A 16,968-nucleotide genomic window follows, 5' to 3' on the forward strand; every position below is an offset into this window, starting at 1 on the left:
CACAACTCAGCTGGACCGTCGCCAGTTTGCACCCTTCCAGAAGGAACAGAACCAAGTCCGACCTTTACCTCCAGGACCATGTCCGTGTTTGCCGTTTGCTAACTAGTATAAAAGGCACTTGCGGTCACATTCCAATTAGAACCTTATTTTGCTAAAACAGATCAATGAATGCCCTTTCGGGGCCTCTCAAGATTCTATCAATCTTAAAAAGAACTAGTTAAATAGCACAATTTTACCACCAGAAGTGACTCCCAGCAGGGAGTGGAGCGGGGTGGAGAATGTCCAGGGGACGGAGGGTAAGAGGGACACTGCCCGGCGGGGGTGGGGCTCCCCGGACAGAGCAAGGCCACCTCCTGGCAAAACAAGATAAACATCCAATTTAAGGCTATCATCTCCTTTATTCAAAAAATAAATATTTCACTTTTGAGTCGACATATTTCAAATCACATGAAGCACAGAGAAGAAACACAGTCCCTTTGGAAATTGTGAACACGTGTAGGAAAGTCATGTTCAAAACAACGGGGATGGGGTGAGCACTGATTCCAACTGATCCGTGACCCAGAGACGCCTCCTCTCACCAGGTGGGGCTACACATCGATTGCAGGCGAGAAACACACACACACACACACACACACACACACGGCTTTGAAGTCTGAAAGGCACATGAAGTGGACCATAAGGTGTATGGCACGTTCACTGATAAAACGTTTCCTATTCCCTCCCGAGAAAAGTGGAGAACCTTTAATCAAGTCACAGACCAGAGGAGACGGGGGCTCCTGCTCAGAGCTCGGCATCAGGAAAATCGCAGCGGATGAAGGCCATTCTTCTGCTCTCCCCTCCCGAGCCTGCTCCCTCGGGACGGGCCCTCACTCGGTGATGGTGGGGCGCGTGGCCACGTACACAAACACCACGATCAGGACCACGACCACGGCCAGCGTGGGCAGCACCACGGTGGTGATCTGCTGCCGGGCCTCCTGCATGGCCTGCTTCCGCTCCTTCTTGTCCTTGGACGTCTCCTTCTTGGGCTTCCCCTTGAGCTGCCGCATGGTTCCTGGGAGACGCTAGGTGGGCGCGTCCGGAGCGGGGGTCTGGAGGAAGGGCCACGCTCGTGTGGTCAAGGCGCAGGACCTCCTGTGGAGAGAACGCTGATCAGGAAGGAACAGAGTGAGAGGAGACGGGAATCGCAAAATTCAAGGCAAATGCTAAGCCGGGAAGAACCCGTGCAAATTCGCAGAGCAGCAGTTAGGAACAGCAGAGGTCACGCAGCCGAGGTCAGCCCCGCTTCGAGGCAGGCGGCCGGGACAAGCCGGGCACAGCCCGGGCTCCACCGCTGTCAGCGCTTCAGCAGGTGTGCGGGGCACAGGTAACTGGCGGGCCGAGGCGGGCCTCTCCGCTCCAAGGGTGGCCAGCCAGGCCCTGGGCGCATATGGACAGGAGAGTGGCGTGAAAGGACTGGGGGACACCGTGCCGCCTCCACTCAGAGGCGAGGGGCCGCCTTCCTCCTCTCCCAGGCTCGACCTACTTACTTCGCAGTTCTACTGGCTCCCCAGCCAACCTCCAGCACGGAGCTGCCAGCAGCCTTCAGGTTCCAGGCCCACAGCTCCCTTCCTGCTCGAGCTCAGGGCCTGACCGCAGTCAGGGACCCAAAGGCACCGACTTCTCAGGGTCTCCTTTACCTACCCACCCAAACCTTCCTGAGCACCAATGCGGTGCCAGGCTCCGCTCAAGGAGCCGAGGACGAGGAGAGACCTCAAATCGGTGCCCATAGAGCCCGCGGTCTAGAGGTGCAGCCTAGGTTGCGGGCGGAGTGGAGAGGTGGGTCAGAGAGACGATCGGGAAGACCAGCTGCCACCCACTTGACTTAGGATCTCCTAAGTTCTGCGCCCTGTGGAGGTGCTCAGGGGTGGAGCGGTGCCGTCGGGGTCTGCGGATGAATAAAACCCATGCAGAGCAACAGCTCCACACAAGTCTCATTCTGGGCTTTAAGCAACAGCAGCAGGCCTAGGCTGATTTCAGTTGAGAAAGAGTTTATGCAGAGGCCTTTGGCACCTCACGGGACCCCCAGGAAAGAGGGCCAGGCTCAGAAACAAGAAGGACAAGGGATTGTGTGGCCATCATCTGACCCCAACTCACCCCGAGGGCCTCGAGGAGGCCCTAGGCTGTAGCATCACCAGGACACTGCCGCTGGAGCAGGGGGCGCTGAGGCCACCACCACTGCCCCTGGACACCAGATGGAGCTGCCGTCACTGCCTCCAGGATGAATTCTCCTGGCTTTTCCACATCAGCATGTGCATGTGACTAGTCTCGCTGAGGCCCAAAATGCCCACAGCCTAGGCCTCCAAACTCTAGAAGCAGGGGGAGTGTTTTCTAAACACAGTGAAGGAGGGGGAGGGAAATTAAAAAGACAAATGCCCATCATGATATCCTGGGGGACTGCCATGGAAGGAGGCACTCTTGGAGGCAGAGGCACAGTGTAGGCCTGTCCCACAATATTGTCCCAGAGCAGTGGGTGGCCTGTCCCATTTACACCCAAGTGAACGTGTCAAGTCACAGGCCCTGGAGTGTGGATTCTGATTCGGGAAAGGCCTTGTGTGAACCTCCCTGGTGGTAGAGGAACTGTAATCTCTCTCCTCTCATCCCAGATGGACCCCAGAACTTTTTTCGTATTATGCACAACCAGACGGAGTTTCTCATGGTGCAAGAGGGCCAAAATTATTGCACCAGGGTAACATGGCACCGGCCAAAAGCAAACATCAAAGTTCCAGGCAGCCCCATTTAGGCAAAAATGTACAATTTCCACCAGGTGTTTGAAAAGAGCCACTAATACCTTCTTAAGACCTGACAGGTGTAGGAAACCCCGGCTTTACAAATTCTCCTTTTCATATCTATCAGAGAACTTGCAGGCAGACCTGGGTTCCAACTCGGGACATACCACTTACCGGCTGATGGGCTTCAGGCTTCACGAGGCCTCAATGTCATCATCTGAACAATGAAGACAACTCCTCCCATGAGGGTTTGTAAAGAAAACATGCAGAGTGGCGCCCTGGCCGCCTGCCCAGCCGCCCCGCCCGCCCAAGACAGGCCAGGCCAGGCCAGCCAGCCGAGCCCACTTCCTCCCTCCCGGCCAGCCCCCTGCCCTGGGGACTCGGGCAGAGCTCACTGAGTGTCTCCTAACGCCCCCCGACCTGCCGCCACCAGGCGATTCAATGCGGGGGTCCCCCTTGCGGGACAGTGGTGAGGACAAGACAAGAATCTGCGTAATACAGTGCCAGGGATAGAGAAGGCACGGGATCCACATTAGCTGATGCCACTGAAGCCCACCCCACAGTCTGCGTGGGGCCAAAGCAGGCTCACGCCCCCCGCTGCAGAGATGACGAGACCAAGGGGCAAGAGGAAACATGACTGACTTACAAACCATCCCCCAGTCTGTTAAGAGTATCTCAAGGAGTTCCCATCATGGCGCAGTGCTTAACGAATCTGACTAGGAATCATGAGGTTGCGGGTTCAATCCCTAGCCTTGCTCAGTGGGTTAACGATCCGGCGTTGCCGTGAGCTGTGGTGTAGGTCACAGGTGTGGCTCGGATCCCGCGTTGCTGTGGCTCTGGCGTAAGCCGGCAGCTACAGCTCCGATTCGACCCCTGGCCTGGGAACCTCCATATGCCGCGGGAGCAACCCTAGAAAAGGCAAAAAGACCAAAAAAAAAAAAAGTATCTCACAGAGCAATGGGTGGCGTCCCTTGTCCAAAGTTGTGAGCCGAGGTCTCTTTGCTCCCTGACACAGCTCACGAAATGGTTTAAAAGGAGACAAGCCATCAGCAGCATTCTGACTTATAACCATTCCCTGTGGAGCTAATGGCCTATCAAGCCTGCGAAAAAGGAAGGACCCTGCTGGGGCCCCTCACCACCTACTGCCCTGCCAGAGTGCCCACTCCAGGCCTCCCCACGAGGCCCCAGACGGGACCCTACACAGAGCCCCCCAGGACCATCCGCAGGCAGGCAGCACCAGAGGCCCCGAGTTACTACCGAGGCCCCCACGTGCCGGCTCACATGCAGGTGGACTCTCGCCGGCTGCCCTCGCCCCGTCTGCATCCCCCCCAGAGGTGTGGCTGACACTCACAGGCACCAGCTTGGCCCGCCTGTGAGGACCAGCTCCCGACATTTATAAGATGCAACCAGAAGTTCCCTGAAGCTTAAAAAAAGCCTTGTTCCTGGGGCCAGTGCAGGTCTGGTCGGGATCCAAAGGACAAACACACTGGTCTGAAGTCTGGGTTCTTTGCTGGGCTACAGTGGACGGCCTCCCTGCTCTCACCTGGAGGTTGGACCTCAGACCATAGCCCCACACTCTCCCTGGGGCTGAAGCGGGGTGGGATGGCGGGAAACACCGCTCAGATGACAGCTGAGGGGACGGGAACGGGCCCAGCTGGGACAAAGGCTGGGGCAGAGCGGCAGGCAGACGGAGTGGAAGGGACCAGGAGGGGGACAGGAGGTGAATTGGAGGGGGCGGCAGAGGCCAGGTCATCCAGGGCCTGGCAGACCATGGAGGAGTCAGGTTTTACTCCAAGAGCAGCAAGAGGCACTGAAAGACTTCAGCCCGGGAGGTGCAAGTTTTACAAAGCTCCTCCCTGAGGCCAGTCCCTGGAGACCAGCGTCCAGGGGAGTGAAAGGAAGGCTCTTAGAACAGGCCAGGCAGGGAGGGAGGTGGCCCGGGGTCAGTGGTGATGGAGACAAGGATGGAGGGGGGGTAATCTGGGGGGGAGGGTGCAACAGACAAGACCTAATGACAGACTGGACACCGTGCGAGGGAAAGAGATCTCGTGGCTGGACCTCCGGTTTGGAGCTCGGGCCTCTGGCTGGCCGGGTAAGGGAGACTGGCGGGAGGGGGGCGAATCTGAGGAGGAGCACCAAGAGCCCCGCTCCCACCTCTGCGCGCGTGACGCCGCCCCTTGGGCATCGCCATGGGGGCATCGCCATGGAAATAGCGAGGACACAGCCGAGGACGTGAGTCAAGAGCTCACTCTGGGATGACGTCATCAGCCATGGGGAGAGACGAGCTCACCAAGGACAAGGGAGATGCAGAAAAGGGCCCCGCCGGAGCCCTGGACACCCTGCCCACCGTCCCTGGGAAGGAGGGAAAGGGCTGGAGAGGTGCCTGAGGAGGAGAGGCAAGAGAAGAAGGAAAAGAGAGTGGGGCTCCTGGGAACCAAGAGTCAAGAAGAGCGCTGCCTCAAAAACGCCACTGAGACAAGACAAAGCAGCAGCCACTGCATCCGGCGACGCGGAGACGTGACACGAGGAACTTCGGTGCCGAGGGGAGAGGGTTCAGACGAGGGCTAAGCCACAAACTGTCACTTGCCTGAGAAGAGACAGAAGCTGTGCCAGACCGCCGAGGAGGGCGCTGCTTCCTTCACGGAGAGGGCCTCGCGTGAAGAGCGTGTCAGCCGAGCTGAGCGTGCACCGCGCACAGCTGGTCTACACAAGCCCCGGCACGAGCTCCTTAACCTTGGGATGACCTGTGAGGCACGATCTGCATGCCGACGCTCAGCACTCGGAACAGCTCTTGGCTGGGTAACGGGTCTGAAGCTCTGCCGGAAGAGCCTGTGGGCCCAGAGAGCAGCCAGAGGATGTGTGAAGGGTCTACCAGACTGGGGGAAAGACCCCGAGGCTGCAAAGGGGGGTATCCGTGGGAACGAGGTGAAGGCACAAGGCAGCTTCACCTTGGAGAGAAGCAAAGGCAAGAGTTCGAATCCCAAGGGAGGCAAGGCAGAGAAGAGGGTAAGGGGTAAGGCAGGTTGAAGGGCACCGTGGGAACAGCCTTCTCTTTTCTCAATGAAATAGAAGAGAGCTTCAGCTACAAACCTGGGCCTTGGGAGGCAGGCTTGAGGAAAGACGAGACATGAAAGAACCACTGTAGTGAGTGAAAAAACAAACCTAGCACAGAAGCACCAGGCCGAAAGGCCGATGTTCCTACATCCTTGATACCCACGCCCCACTTCCTCCTGAGCAGGCGGAGGACCCCTTACCACACACATCGCATCATCAGCCGACGAGAGCAGGCGGCCTGCTGGGCCAGGGCTGGCTCTGCCAGACTCTGCCAGGACCTTTGGAAATGTGCAGTTTGCCTCAAAAAGATAAGCTGGGCCAATCAGCCTCTGTCAGACATCTAAACTAAAAAACATAAAGGGACAATGAAGCTGGAAAATCCTGCAGATGGGGGCCCTGGGGAAGCCGTCTGATGCCATGCCCAGCAGACAAACAAGGAAGCTGGGCTGCAGCGAGGAGAGGGGCTCAGGGGTAGCCTTCTGAGGGGCAGCCCCCTCCAGGCCCAGTTCTACAAAGGCTCTTGGCCCTGGGGCACGGGACGTGTTTCTGAATCTTATGAGTCATGCCTCTTTGAACTTGAGCTGGATCCAGTGGGTCTCTCTGTACCTTCCAACAAAGGAGCCCTGGTGAAAATGACTACTCCAGTTTTACAAATGAGTCCAAAGCCCTGCCACTGTCACCAAATCAGGGAGTGGCAGAGTTGGAGGTCAAACCCACAGCTGTCTGGCCCCGAGGTCTGAATTGTCACCATCCTCTAGGGCCACCCCATGGATCTTCCCAGCCATTTACCCACCTTAGGGCCACATCATTGCTCACCAGCCCCTCGAAGAGAGGAAAGCAAAGATGAAGGGCAGTCCAGCCCCTTCCCAGCAAGCGACCCAGACAGGACGGAGAAGCCACTAGCTCAGCTCCAGCTTTACAACCCAACCGTGACTGCCACCTGGCCACCCACAGCCTCGAGCTCCCTCAACCAAGGAAACAGAAAGCTTCACAAACACCTGAGTTCCACCAACGCCCCCTCCCCCACGAAGCCCACGGCAACTGATCAGCACTGGAACATTCCAACCGGTCCCATGTGTATGTGGGCAGGGGACAGGAGGCAGAGAGGAAGTGGGTAGGGAAACACATCTTTTCAGATAGAATCATTGAGCTTATTTTTCTGTGAGCTTTCCCATCGCTTCTCCATAAGTGGGTGTATATACATACAAATGTGTACACACATGCTTATTGCAACTAGAGCCAGTCTCTCGGGTTAGAACATGATGGAAGATAGATAGAAATCTGAGAAAAGGAATGTAGCTATATGCATGATGGGGTCACTGCGGTACAGCAGAAATCGGCCCACATTATAAATCAGCCATACTTTAATAAGAAAACAAATTAAAAAAATCTTTATGTGTATTTCTTCTCACTTAGAAATCGTAACGTACATCCAGTATTAGGGATGGACTATTAGGGAGACAGCCAGGAGCAGAGGTAAGAATGTGGGTTTGAAGTCAGGTCTGAGCCTCAGTCCTGCCAGGTCTAGTTACATGACCCTGGGCGGGGTCTCATGTCCTGACTTTCCTCCTCTGTAAAATGGGATAAGAAAACCTTATTCCATTGCAGAGTTATCGGAAAAAATGAGAAAGACTGAAGTATTATCTGAAGCATTAAGAGGCCAGACCAGATGCTCTACTAAGTATGGTACAGAGTGACTCGCTCTGCCGCGAGGTTTGTCCAGGGCGAATGCATGAAAGGAGGGAGATAACAGGGAATTCTGCTCCCCCCCCCACACACACACTGCCTTTTTGGTTTGGGTTTTGTACCATAAAACGCTCTGGATGATGGACACGCCGCCTCCCGTTTTTCCCTCCTCCCTGCAGAGAACCACCAGTCACCAATCCACTGCTGGGCAGGGTTGCCCAGAGCCTTGACGGGAGAAGGTGGTCGGCTTGGGGTCAGCAAGGGAAGGTTCGGGATCACCCATCAATCCCAGAGGGGCTAAACCCGCGCTGCCCGATACGACAGCCCCGAGCCACATGTGGCTCCCGGCACTGGCAACGTGGCTGTGGTTCAAACTGAGCTCTACTGCAGTGTGACACACACGCCAGAGTTTGAAGACTTAGTACCGAAGGAAAGAATACAAAATAGCTCATGAAAAGCTTCTACACTGATGACACGAAACAATCATATTTTAGATATACCGGGTTTGATAAAATATACTATTAAAGTAAATTTCACCTGTTTTCTTTTTATGATCTTAATGTGGGCTACTAAAATTTTTTTAATTCCGTGAGGGGCCCACAGGACACTTTAACTGGACAGAGCTGTGTAGGCCGCATGCAATAAGCACGGCAATCAGCCCTCTTGCGAGCTTTGCACACCACGGCCTCGACTCACAGTGGTGAGGCTATCCAGGCCTTCACAACCCAGCCCTAACGGAGCTCTCCGGGCTCACCGCACCTCACATGACCCACAGCTGCCAACACCCCGAGGGCACCCCAACACACTCTGCCCAGGGCCCTCTACCCGTGCATGGGCCTCCGCCTGCCGCAGACTCTCTCCTCCTTGGTTACGTGTGTGCCTGGCCCTCAGCACTCCCTCCTTGGTGCCCTCTCAGCACCCAGTTTCTGCCATCACTGCAGCACTGACCAGGGGCCACCGCCTAACCGGCTAGGCCGCTGATGTCACCACCGGACTATGCGCTCCTCGGGTAACGACAAATGTGTCTTCCTAGTGATAATATCCTTCTGGGCCGGCAGGATGCCTCTTCACATAGCAGGTGCTCAACAATCATCTCTGGATTGAACACCACAGCTGGAAGGGTTTAGGAAAAGCCATTCATCTTATGTACTAATGACAGTTACAGCAGAAAGTTCTGCAGTAGAGCAGAAAATAATAAGCCAGCTAGCTACCACTTACAAACGCTCAGTTCATTCTCATACAAGATTGGTATTTCACCCCCATTCTACATGAAAAACTGAGACTCAGGAAAGTATGGTGACTTGCCCAAGACCAGAGACGATTAGGAGACCAGCTCATTCTCAACCCCAGTGTAAAACCCCTAACAATCACTCCTTAAATACCGAATGAATGAATGGAACGAGGATTTGCACTCAGACCGAATTCCAAAGTCTACCCATCCTCTCTGCAGTGCTCCCAGCCACCCCACAATTAAGAACAGCGGCCATCACTTCTGACGCTCACTGTCTGGCTATCGCACCAAAGCCCTCCCCAAGCACACGACCTCACTGTGGCCTTCATCCCCTTTGGCAGACAGGGAACTGAGGCTCAGAGAAGGGCCCAGGCAGTGAAGACCGAGCTCTGTCTCCCACCCCACCCAACTACCTCCAGGTGGCTGGGCCAGCCCTAGGAGCACATGCAGCGAGGGGACAGAGTCAGGAGTCCAGGGCTGGCTCCTCCCATCGGCTCTGGAGACTGAGGACTCGGAGGAGGATGTGTGAGCGGGGGGCACAGGCCCTCTACATCCTGGCTCACTTGGCCGTGGATAAAGCCTGTTCCTTACAGCCAGACTTGCCCCGACGCCTGGAAGGTGCCCTGAGAGCTGGCCCCGGGCCGGGCAGCCATCCTGGGCTTAAAGACACACAGCGTCCGGCTTGAATTCTCACCGTGGGCCAGGCTGCTCAGAAAGAAGGCCTCCAGGATGTCACCGGCTGTTGGAGGGGCACCCACTGAGAACAGCATGTCCTGGCCACAATGTCAAGGGCTATGGACCGTGTTGGTGGTACCCCTCCCTCCCCACGCCATCAATGTAAGCACAAGAACCAGGCTCAGGAGGTGACCCCTCACCCCCGAGGACCACTCCTAGGGAGGGAGGCCAGCGACTGCCGCGCCTCCTCCACGCTGAGCACCTTTCCAAAGCCCCCAGGTCCCCTGTCCCCAGAAGAGGCAGTGTAAGGGCCTTGCCGAGAAGAGGGCTGCACTGTCCTCCTCCAAATCAGGGGCGCAAGTGAATCAACAACCGTAAGAAGGGCATGGGGGGCGGGCACGGATCTCCACCAGCTTGGCTGTGTCATCACCAGGACATGAGGCATGAGGAGGGCAGAACTGCTCCACGCCTCTGCCGTGAGCCCAGTTCGGGAAAACACAAATTGAGCGCTGAGAGCAGTAGCTCTGCGGCTCACCGAGTGCACTCGCTTCGTTTTGTGTCCCTGGTATTTAGCCATCGTGGGCCAGTGATCACCTCACTCCAGTCTGTGCGGCGGGGGGGGGGGGGGGGGGGGGGCAGACCTCCAGGAAAATTGTGCAAGATGGGGCTCCTGACAGCGAGAAGCACCTGCTGAGAACATGCACGCCTTCCCAGGAGCACAGACGTGAGCAAACAGTGACAGCCACGCATCTCGGCTCCTGCACCCTGCAGCTGACATCAGGGGGGCTCTGGACCGGACGGCCTGTGGGGAAGATCAGAGCCACAGAGAGACACAAACACACACGCAGGCTTCTCCTGCAGTTTGGTGGGACAGTGTCAGCTACTCCTAAATAAAAACCCGAGAACACAAAAGAACTTTCAGGCAGGTTGTGGAATAAAACAGACACAAAAAGCTAAGGTTCTCAATAAATTGAATAAGTAACATTCCCGCAAAGTGTTTTCCTGTGCGGTATTCATGTCCTCCTCATGGCAAATCTGCGTCTTACCTATTACTGTCCTTTTTAACAAGAAAAGGGAGCATAAAGGAGTTCTCTTGTGGCGCAGCAGGGTAAGAATCCAGCGTTGTCACTGCAGGGGCCTGGGTCACTGCTGCGGCACAGGTGCGATCCCTGGCCTGGGAACTTCCACATGCTACGAGTGCCTCCAAAAAGAAAGAAGGAAGGAAGGAGAGAGAGAGAAAGAAAAAGGAGCATACAGAGCAATTAAGCTCATGTCTGAATTTTAATCCATATCCTGGCACTTCGGGGTCTGTGGCAAGCAGCTTAACCCCTCAGACCTTCGATTACTCAATCTGCAAAACAGGGATAAACATACCTAGCATGCAAATACTTTTTGAGCATCTATGACACGCTGGCGCATATTGGGGATACAGCTGTGAGCAGGACAGGCATAATGCTGATTCCAGGCAGCTTACAGGGAATATGGGAGACAGACAACCACCAAATGAACGCACACGTGTCAGATGAGGCCAGGAGGTGCGAGAAAACAAGGGGGCAGGGGACACAGGCTGCACATTTTGAGAAGCCAGTCAAGGAAGGCTTTATGAGAAAGTGGCACCGGACAAGAGACTCGAAGGAGGTGAGGAAGGGACCTGTGCGAGATGGGGGCCCCTGGAGGGCTCTGCTTGTGCTGAGGAAGAGCACGGCTGGATGACTGCCCACCCGGGGCATGGCTGCAGGCCAGGAGACTGCTGGAGGTGCCAAGAGCTCTCCAGGAGGGACCTGGTGGCTTGGTCCCGGGCAGGGGCAGATGGGGGGAAAAGTGGTCAGGTACTGAGTGCCCTTGGAATTGAGAGCCAACATGATCCACCAGCAGACCGAACTGCAGTGTGCAAAAAAAAAAAAAAAAAAAAAAAAAACAACTTGGCCTCTTTGGCGAAGCAGGAAGAGAGGCGCCCTGAAGGGGCCTCTGGAAGATGAGCCATCCCGTAACGACCCTGGGCGGGCAGCTGCATGCATGAGCCGTGCCTCAAGGAGAGAGCTGGGCTGGAGATGCGGGCTGTTGGCAGCCCCTCCAGCTGCTGGGCAGGGAAGGGCCCATGCAATCCAATGCTTAGATCTTGGACAATCAAAGGGGAACCAGTAAAAGAGACTAAAAAGGTGTGAAAGGAAGAAAACCACAAGAGGACGGCGTCGGGGAGGCAAGGGCACAGAGAGTTCCAGGAGGAAGGAGCCGCGCACTAGGTTTGGTCATGTACAGGTGATGGGTGACTTGAGAGGAGAATCTGGGTGGTGAGGTGGGGAGGGGCCCGGATCTGAGCAGGTCCCAGAGCGGGAGGGAGCGGACTGGAGACCGGAGGCCACCGGTCAGCAACGCTTCTCAAGGCGGGACGGAGCGTCTGCGCTGCAATCCCCGTTCTGCCACCTATCAGTCCTTTGACCTCAGGCAAGGGCCTTAATCCGAGCCTCCGACTTCTCATCTGAAAAACGGGGGTGACAATCCCCGAAAGAACTGACATAGGAGAAAAGTGCCTGGTCGATGCTAAACACGACGTAAATGTCTGTATCATCATCACCTCCATCACTACGAAACAGTCAGAATTAGACGAGGATAGGAGGGCAGGAGTTTTGTGCTGCCTGTTTTTAAGGCAGTGATAGAATGTGTTACCGGGGAAAACAGACCAGGGGGAGGAAGGGAAAAGAGGTGATGCTGAGCCTCCCGGGGGGAGCTGCCAGCTGGGCTGGTCCCGCACAGGGCCCCACAGGATGGCCAGAGTCTGCGCAAGTTCTCAGCTGGCTGTTACTGGTTCTCAGTGACATAGGAAGAATGTCATCGGCTTGGGAGGCAGGAAGACAGAGGGGATGTTAGAGTCTGAAGGGAGAGTGGCCATGAAACAGCCGTCGAGGAGGATGGATGCAGAGAGGACGACCAGGTCACCGCCTGCAGCGCAGGGCACACCTTGTGGTCAGAGGCCTCGGATCTCAACATCAGGCGAGAGGGGGTGGCACCAGGGGATGGGGTTGACAGAGGGGATTCTGTCAGGCCACCATGACACCGTGGGAGGACGACAATGTGAGGATGACATGAGATTACACAAGAGATGCGCCTGGCAGGGGACCAGGCATCTGAAGTGCTGCCTGTTAGGAGCTCAAGCGGCCTGTCCAAGGAGCCGGCTCCCCCACGCGCGCTCCCCTTGCCCTCAGCACACATTGAGCTTAGGAGCTGCCAACTCTGTGGACCCTCAATTCTGCGCCTTTCACTTGCTCTGTTCAAGTTACCGTCCCATCTCCCAGGCATCTCCTGCTGGTCTCAGAGAACAAAAAGGGCCATGTGAGCACAGGCGGGTCCCCACACGCTCCCCGCCAGACCCCCACCAGCCTTAAGGAAACACTGGCTCTCTGCCACCTGCCCTTCGATTCCGTGAAGCTCTCGAGGTGCTACTGAACCACAGCTCCTCTCAGTGAAGATGGGGGCAGATGCCAGGCCTTTGGTGGATCTTGTTATTTAACCCAGACGGCCCACTGCCTTTCTTCGTAGACAGAGTCAGCCATCAGCAACCTCCAGCACAGCCATTTGCTGTAACTGGCTGACCTGGAGCAAACTCCACCACAGAAAGGACAAAGCAGACAGGTGAACAGAAGTGAGGTAAGGAGAAGTTCCTCCAAGAGGGTCCCAAACAATGTCTCTTGAGACAATTAAGAAGCACAGGAAGGGAGTGCCTGTCGTGGCTCAGCGGAAACAAATCTGACTGGAATCCATGAAGACGCAGGTTTGATCCCTGGCCTTGCTCAGTGGGTTAAGGCTGTGGCTATGGCACAGGCTGGCAGCAGTAGCCTCAATTCGACCCCTAGCCTGGGAACCTCTATGGGCCATGGGTGCGGCCCTAAAAAAGGATTTAAAAAAAAAAAAGAAAGAAAGAAAAGATGCACAGAAAGAAATATAATTAATAGCAGTGCACAATGAACAACTGCAACCAGAGTGTTACCTGATGATCTGTAAGCTTGTTATACGCCATACATCCTGATAGTTTCTATTTTGTTTCATTTCATTAGAAAACATGCCAGTTCAATCCACTGACAGAGGTGACTTGCTGTTGAAAAACACTGGACCTGGACGGAGAAGACCTCCCCCAGGGAGGGCTGGTCAATGTCGCAATCCTGGTCCCAGGAGAAGTCTCAGAAACACCCTGACAGTCCTACCTGGAGGAATAACAGGCTCTTATGAGGATGAAATGGAAGTAATGAAAACCCTTGGAAAAGGTACAGGATCTTTTAGGTATCATCCTTCTGTAAATCACAATTCATTATCCAGACCTGCAAGTTCCTTCAACTCATCTGCTATTCAATTAGGTACTTTTAAGACATCAGGTACTAAAGGAAGCATCCCTAATTTATCACTTTGCTAAGGACAGCTCAACTCGGTGGCAGCTCAAGACTAAGGCAAGAGCGGGGGAAATTCCTGAAGAGAGCATACCAGCCAATTGTATGCACTGTTTTGTTTCTCCTATTTTTTTCAGGCAGTGCTTCTCTAACTTTTCCATCTCAAATATGGCAGAGGGGATTTAGACGTGCACTCCTGGAGGCCAGATCCAGGGCAAAGCCACTGCAAGAGTGAAAAAAGCTTTTTTCTTTTTAGGGCTGCACCTGCGGCATGTGGAAGTTTCCAGGGTAGGGTTGAATCAGAGCTGGAGCTGCAGCTACCAGCCGACACCACAGCCACAGCAACGCGGGATCCGAGCTGGGTCGTTAACCCACTAAGCAAGGCCAGGGATCAAACCCGCATCCTCATGGATACTAGTCGGGTTCTTAACCCAATGAGCCACAACGGGAACTCTCAAGAATAAAATTTTAATTGTCTCCTCTTTTATTTAAAAATGTCAAGCAATCATACCTGACATCAGCCCTTGCAGTGTCCTCGGTGTCCTCACGCCCACCTTGGCTCTCACTGAACGCGGACGACACCCCCCCCCGCCAGAGAGGCTCTACCGAGTCCCAGGCTCCCATCTTAGAGGCGACGAGAAACAGGGCTTTGAGAGGTCGTGTAACTCGCCCGGGACCACGAAGTAAGCAGTGGGCCTGATTCAAACCTACTCAGTCTGGTTCCAGAACCCTGCTTGTAACCACCCTGCCGACTTCAACGAACAGCCACGTTCATTTTAACATCCTTCAGATGTTACTTCCCCCAAAGCGTTGGGTAAAATGGGACCCACGCTCACCCTGAGGCTCTGCCCACACACGGAGGAGCCCCCTGGCATGACGAGCCCCACGTCTGCCCGAACTCCGCCGCCCCCCGCACGCTTCCGCGGCCAGGCCTGGGCCGACAGCCCTTCTCTCCTAGACGTGTTGCTCCGTCCCCAAGTGCTCTTGGGCAGGAACTTCATTAACAACCAAGATATCACAAGCACCCATTGTTTATGGCATCTTTAAAATGAAAAATTCATCTCTAAGCTAAATCACAGCCAGTTAATTACAGCGCGGGGCAGATGGCAGACATACTGAGAAAGAGAGGGACCAACTGAATCTTCAAATGCAAACAGCAGCCGCACCACACGCGAACGCCTGGGTCTTCCTCAAACATAGCAAGGGGGCACCCCACCGAGAGGGCCAGCGTCTCACCCACCCATTCATTCAACAGACCCTTGGTGGGTTCAGTGCAAGGAGGAGCTAAGCACAGTCACGCATTCACCAATTCACTCCATCACTTAGCAGGCACCTGCCGCCCATCAGGCAGTGCTCAACTGCTGTGAATACACAGACTGATGAAGCGACGGTCCATCTGATCAGGCACAGACTCACCCAATGCAGGGCAAGGTCGAGACACCAGGCACTGTCCTGGTAAAAGATAAACAAAACAAAGTCCTGGCTCCGATGGAACACATCTTCCAGGAAAGGGAGGGAGACGAGAGACAAACACGTGGGGTGTCAAGGAGTGAAGTGCTAAGAAAGGTGGCAGAGGGGACATGATGTAAAGTGGGATGTCTTCAGGGGCTGCACCTCTGATTAGCAAGCAGAGGCCTGAGGAAAGGCCGGAGCAAGCCTGGAGCAGGAGCAGGGGCCAGGCTGGGACGGAGCTAAGAGCCCTGAGGCAGGAGGGCTGAGACGAGCGTCCCTTTGTGCCAGGACCACAGGGGCCAGCGGCTGGTGTTCGGTGAGGACAGGAGGTGCAGAGGAGGCGAGACAACCACCCCAAAGAGGACGCTACAGACCCATGGGTGAACCTCTCAAAGCCCATCACCTGTGCTCCAGCGCAGGCCTTGATCGCTGCCCAAACGCAAATATTCTGCAAAAGGCAGGCGGCAAACTAAGCTGCTACCCAACATTTACCCAGCGGTGGCTCCAAGGTCTCTGGCGTGAGTCTCTGGAGTCTTCATTTGGGGTAGAGGCAGCAGAATGGCCCCTCCAGACAGTCAACTCAGGCTGCTGAAGTGGAGTTTGCCGCCAACAAAGTGAACAACATTTGATCTTTGATTTGAATGTCACCTCTTTCACTGAACGCGAAGCCGGTCTATCAAGCTGAGCAATCAACAAGGACTGTCTGGGCAAAGGGCACAGAACGAGAGGCTTTCAGGTGCTAAAGACGAGGTTTGCTGGTTTTGCTGGTGGCCCACCGTGGGCTCCACGGAGCGGCCCCATCCGCAATGAGTTGGGCCCCTGCTGACCACTGCGCGGCAGCTGCCACCTAAGGCAACGCGGTCACCTTCAACGCCGCCTTCCTGGGCCGCCCCACTGCTCCTGTTCAACAGCTAACTAGGGGCTGATTCTTCTTCCACACTGACTCCAGACTCCACACCCCAGCCCACCCAACTTCCAAATGCGACCAACGCTGTCCAGACCCCCAGAGGCCGTGTGTTCTCCCTGCCCCCACCGAGGGCCTCACCATCTCACCCCACACGTCTCCCCACCGCCAGCCTCCTAATTCCTCAGGCTCCAGACAGTACGATTTCACCGAAACCGTGGTCTGATCTTAATCCTCTAACAAACACGCCTTTCAGGGGCCCTGTGCCAACACAACACAGTACAGACGTGGTGGCCTGGCCTCCCGGTCCCAATGTGTGGAGCCCAGCCCCGTCCCCTATGGCATCAAGCAGCGGGACTCCTGTCCCTCTGCAGGTGGTGGCAGAACAAGCCCCGGGCGCCTGTGCCCAGGCTTCCCCACTGGGCCTGCTTTACACACTCTGGGCCAGCGAGAAAACATGCCCTGGCCCCTTAGTCAAAAGCAGGTGCCCTTCCCCTAATCCTACATCTTTAAAATAGCCTTTTTCCCCTCTTCCCCTTTCTTTTTAAAGAATGTTCATTTTTGCCCAGCTTTCCCACCAGGGGTTCAAAAAGTATTTGCTGAACGACCTGAGCCTGCTCCTCTTACTAATGCTGCCCAAGCCAGAAGTTTGGGCGTGTTCCTGGATGCCTCCCCTCACCCATTCCCTGTATCAAATTGTCCCCCAAGTCCTACCAGTCCCTCTTCCTAACATCTCTGAACACATCCTCCCGCTCTATCCCCGTGGCCAGTAGGTCAGGCCCTCGTCTGGTTCATGCGGATTTCTGCAATGGCTAACCTATC

The 16,968-nt window shown here is 55.4% G+C and overlaps 1 protein-coding gene across 2 annotated transcripts in view; it reads right to left on the reverse strand.

The window, feature by feature from the left end:
* Positions 1-378: 378 nt before the first annotated feature.
* SMCO4 (single-pass membrane protein with coiled-coil domains 4) overlaps positions 379-16,968 on the reverse strand; it is a 63,335-nt gene continuing 46,745 nt past the window's right edge. The window contains exons 3-4 of one of the 2 annotated variants that reach the window (XM_047752630.1): positions 2,134-2,345; positions 379-1,131 (exon numbers count right to left, since the gene is read on the reverse strand). In XM_047752630.1, coding sequence (XP_047608586.1) covers positions 867-1,046 — 180 coding nt within the window. In that variant the 5' untranslated portion in view covers positions 1,047-1,131; positions 2,134-2,345 and the 3' untranslated portion in view covers positions 379-866. The remainder of the gene's footprint in view (positions 1,132-2,133; positions 2,346-16,968) is intronic. The other variant, XM_047752629.1, reaches the window with a different exon arrangement.

Source organism: Phacochoerus africanus, chromosome 11 (genome assembly GCF_016906955.1).
Source record: "Phacochoerus africanus isolate WHEZ1 chromosome 11, ROS_Pafr_v1, whole genome shotgun sequence".
NCBI lineage: Eukaryota > Metazoa > Chordata > Mammalia > Artiodactyla > Suidae > Phacochoerus > Phacochoerus africanus.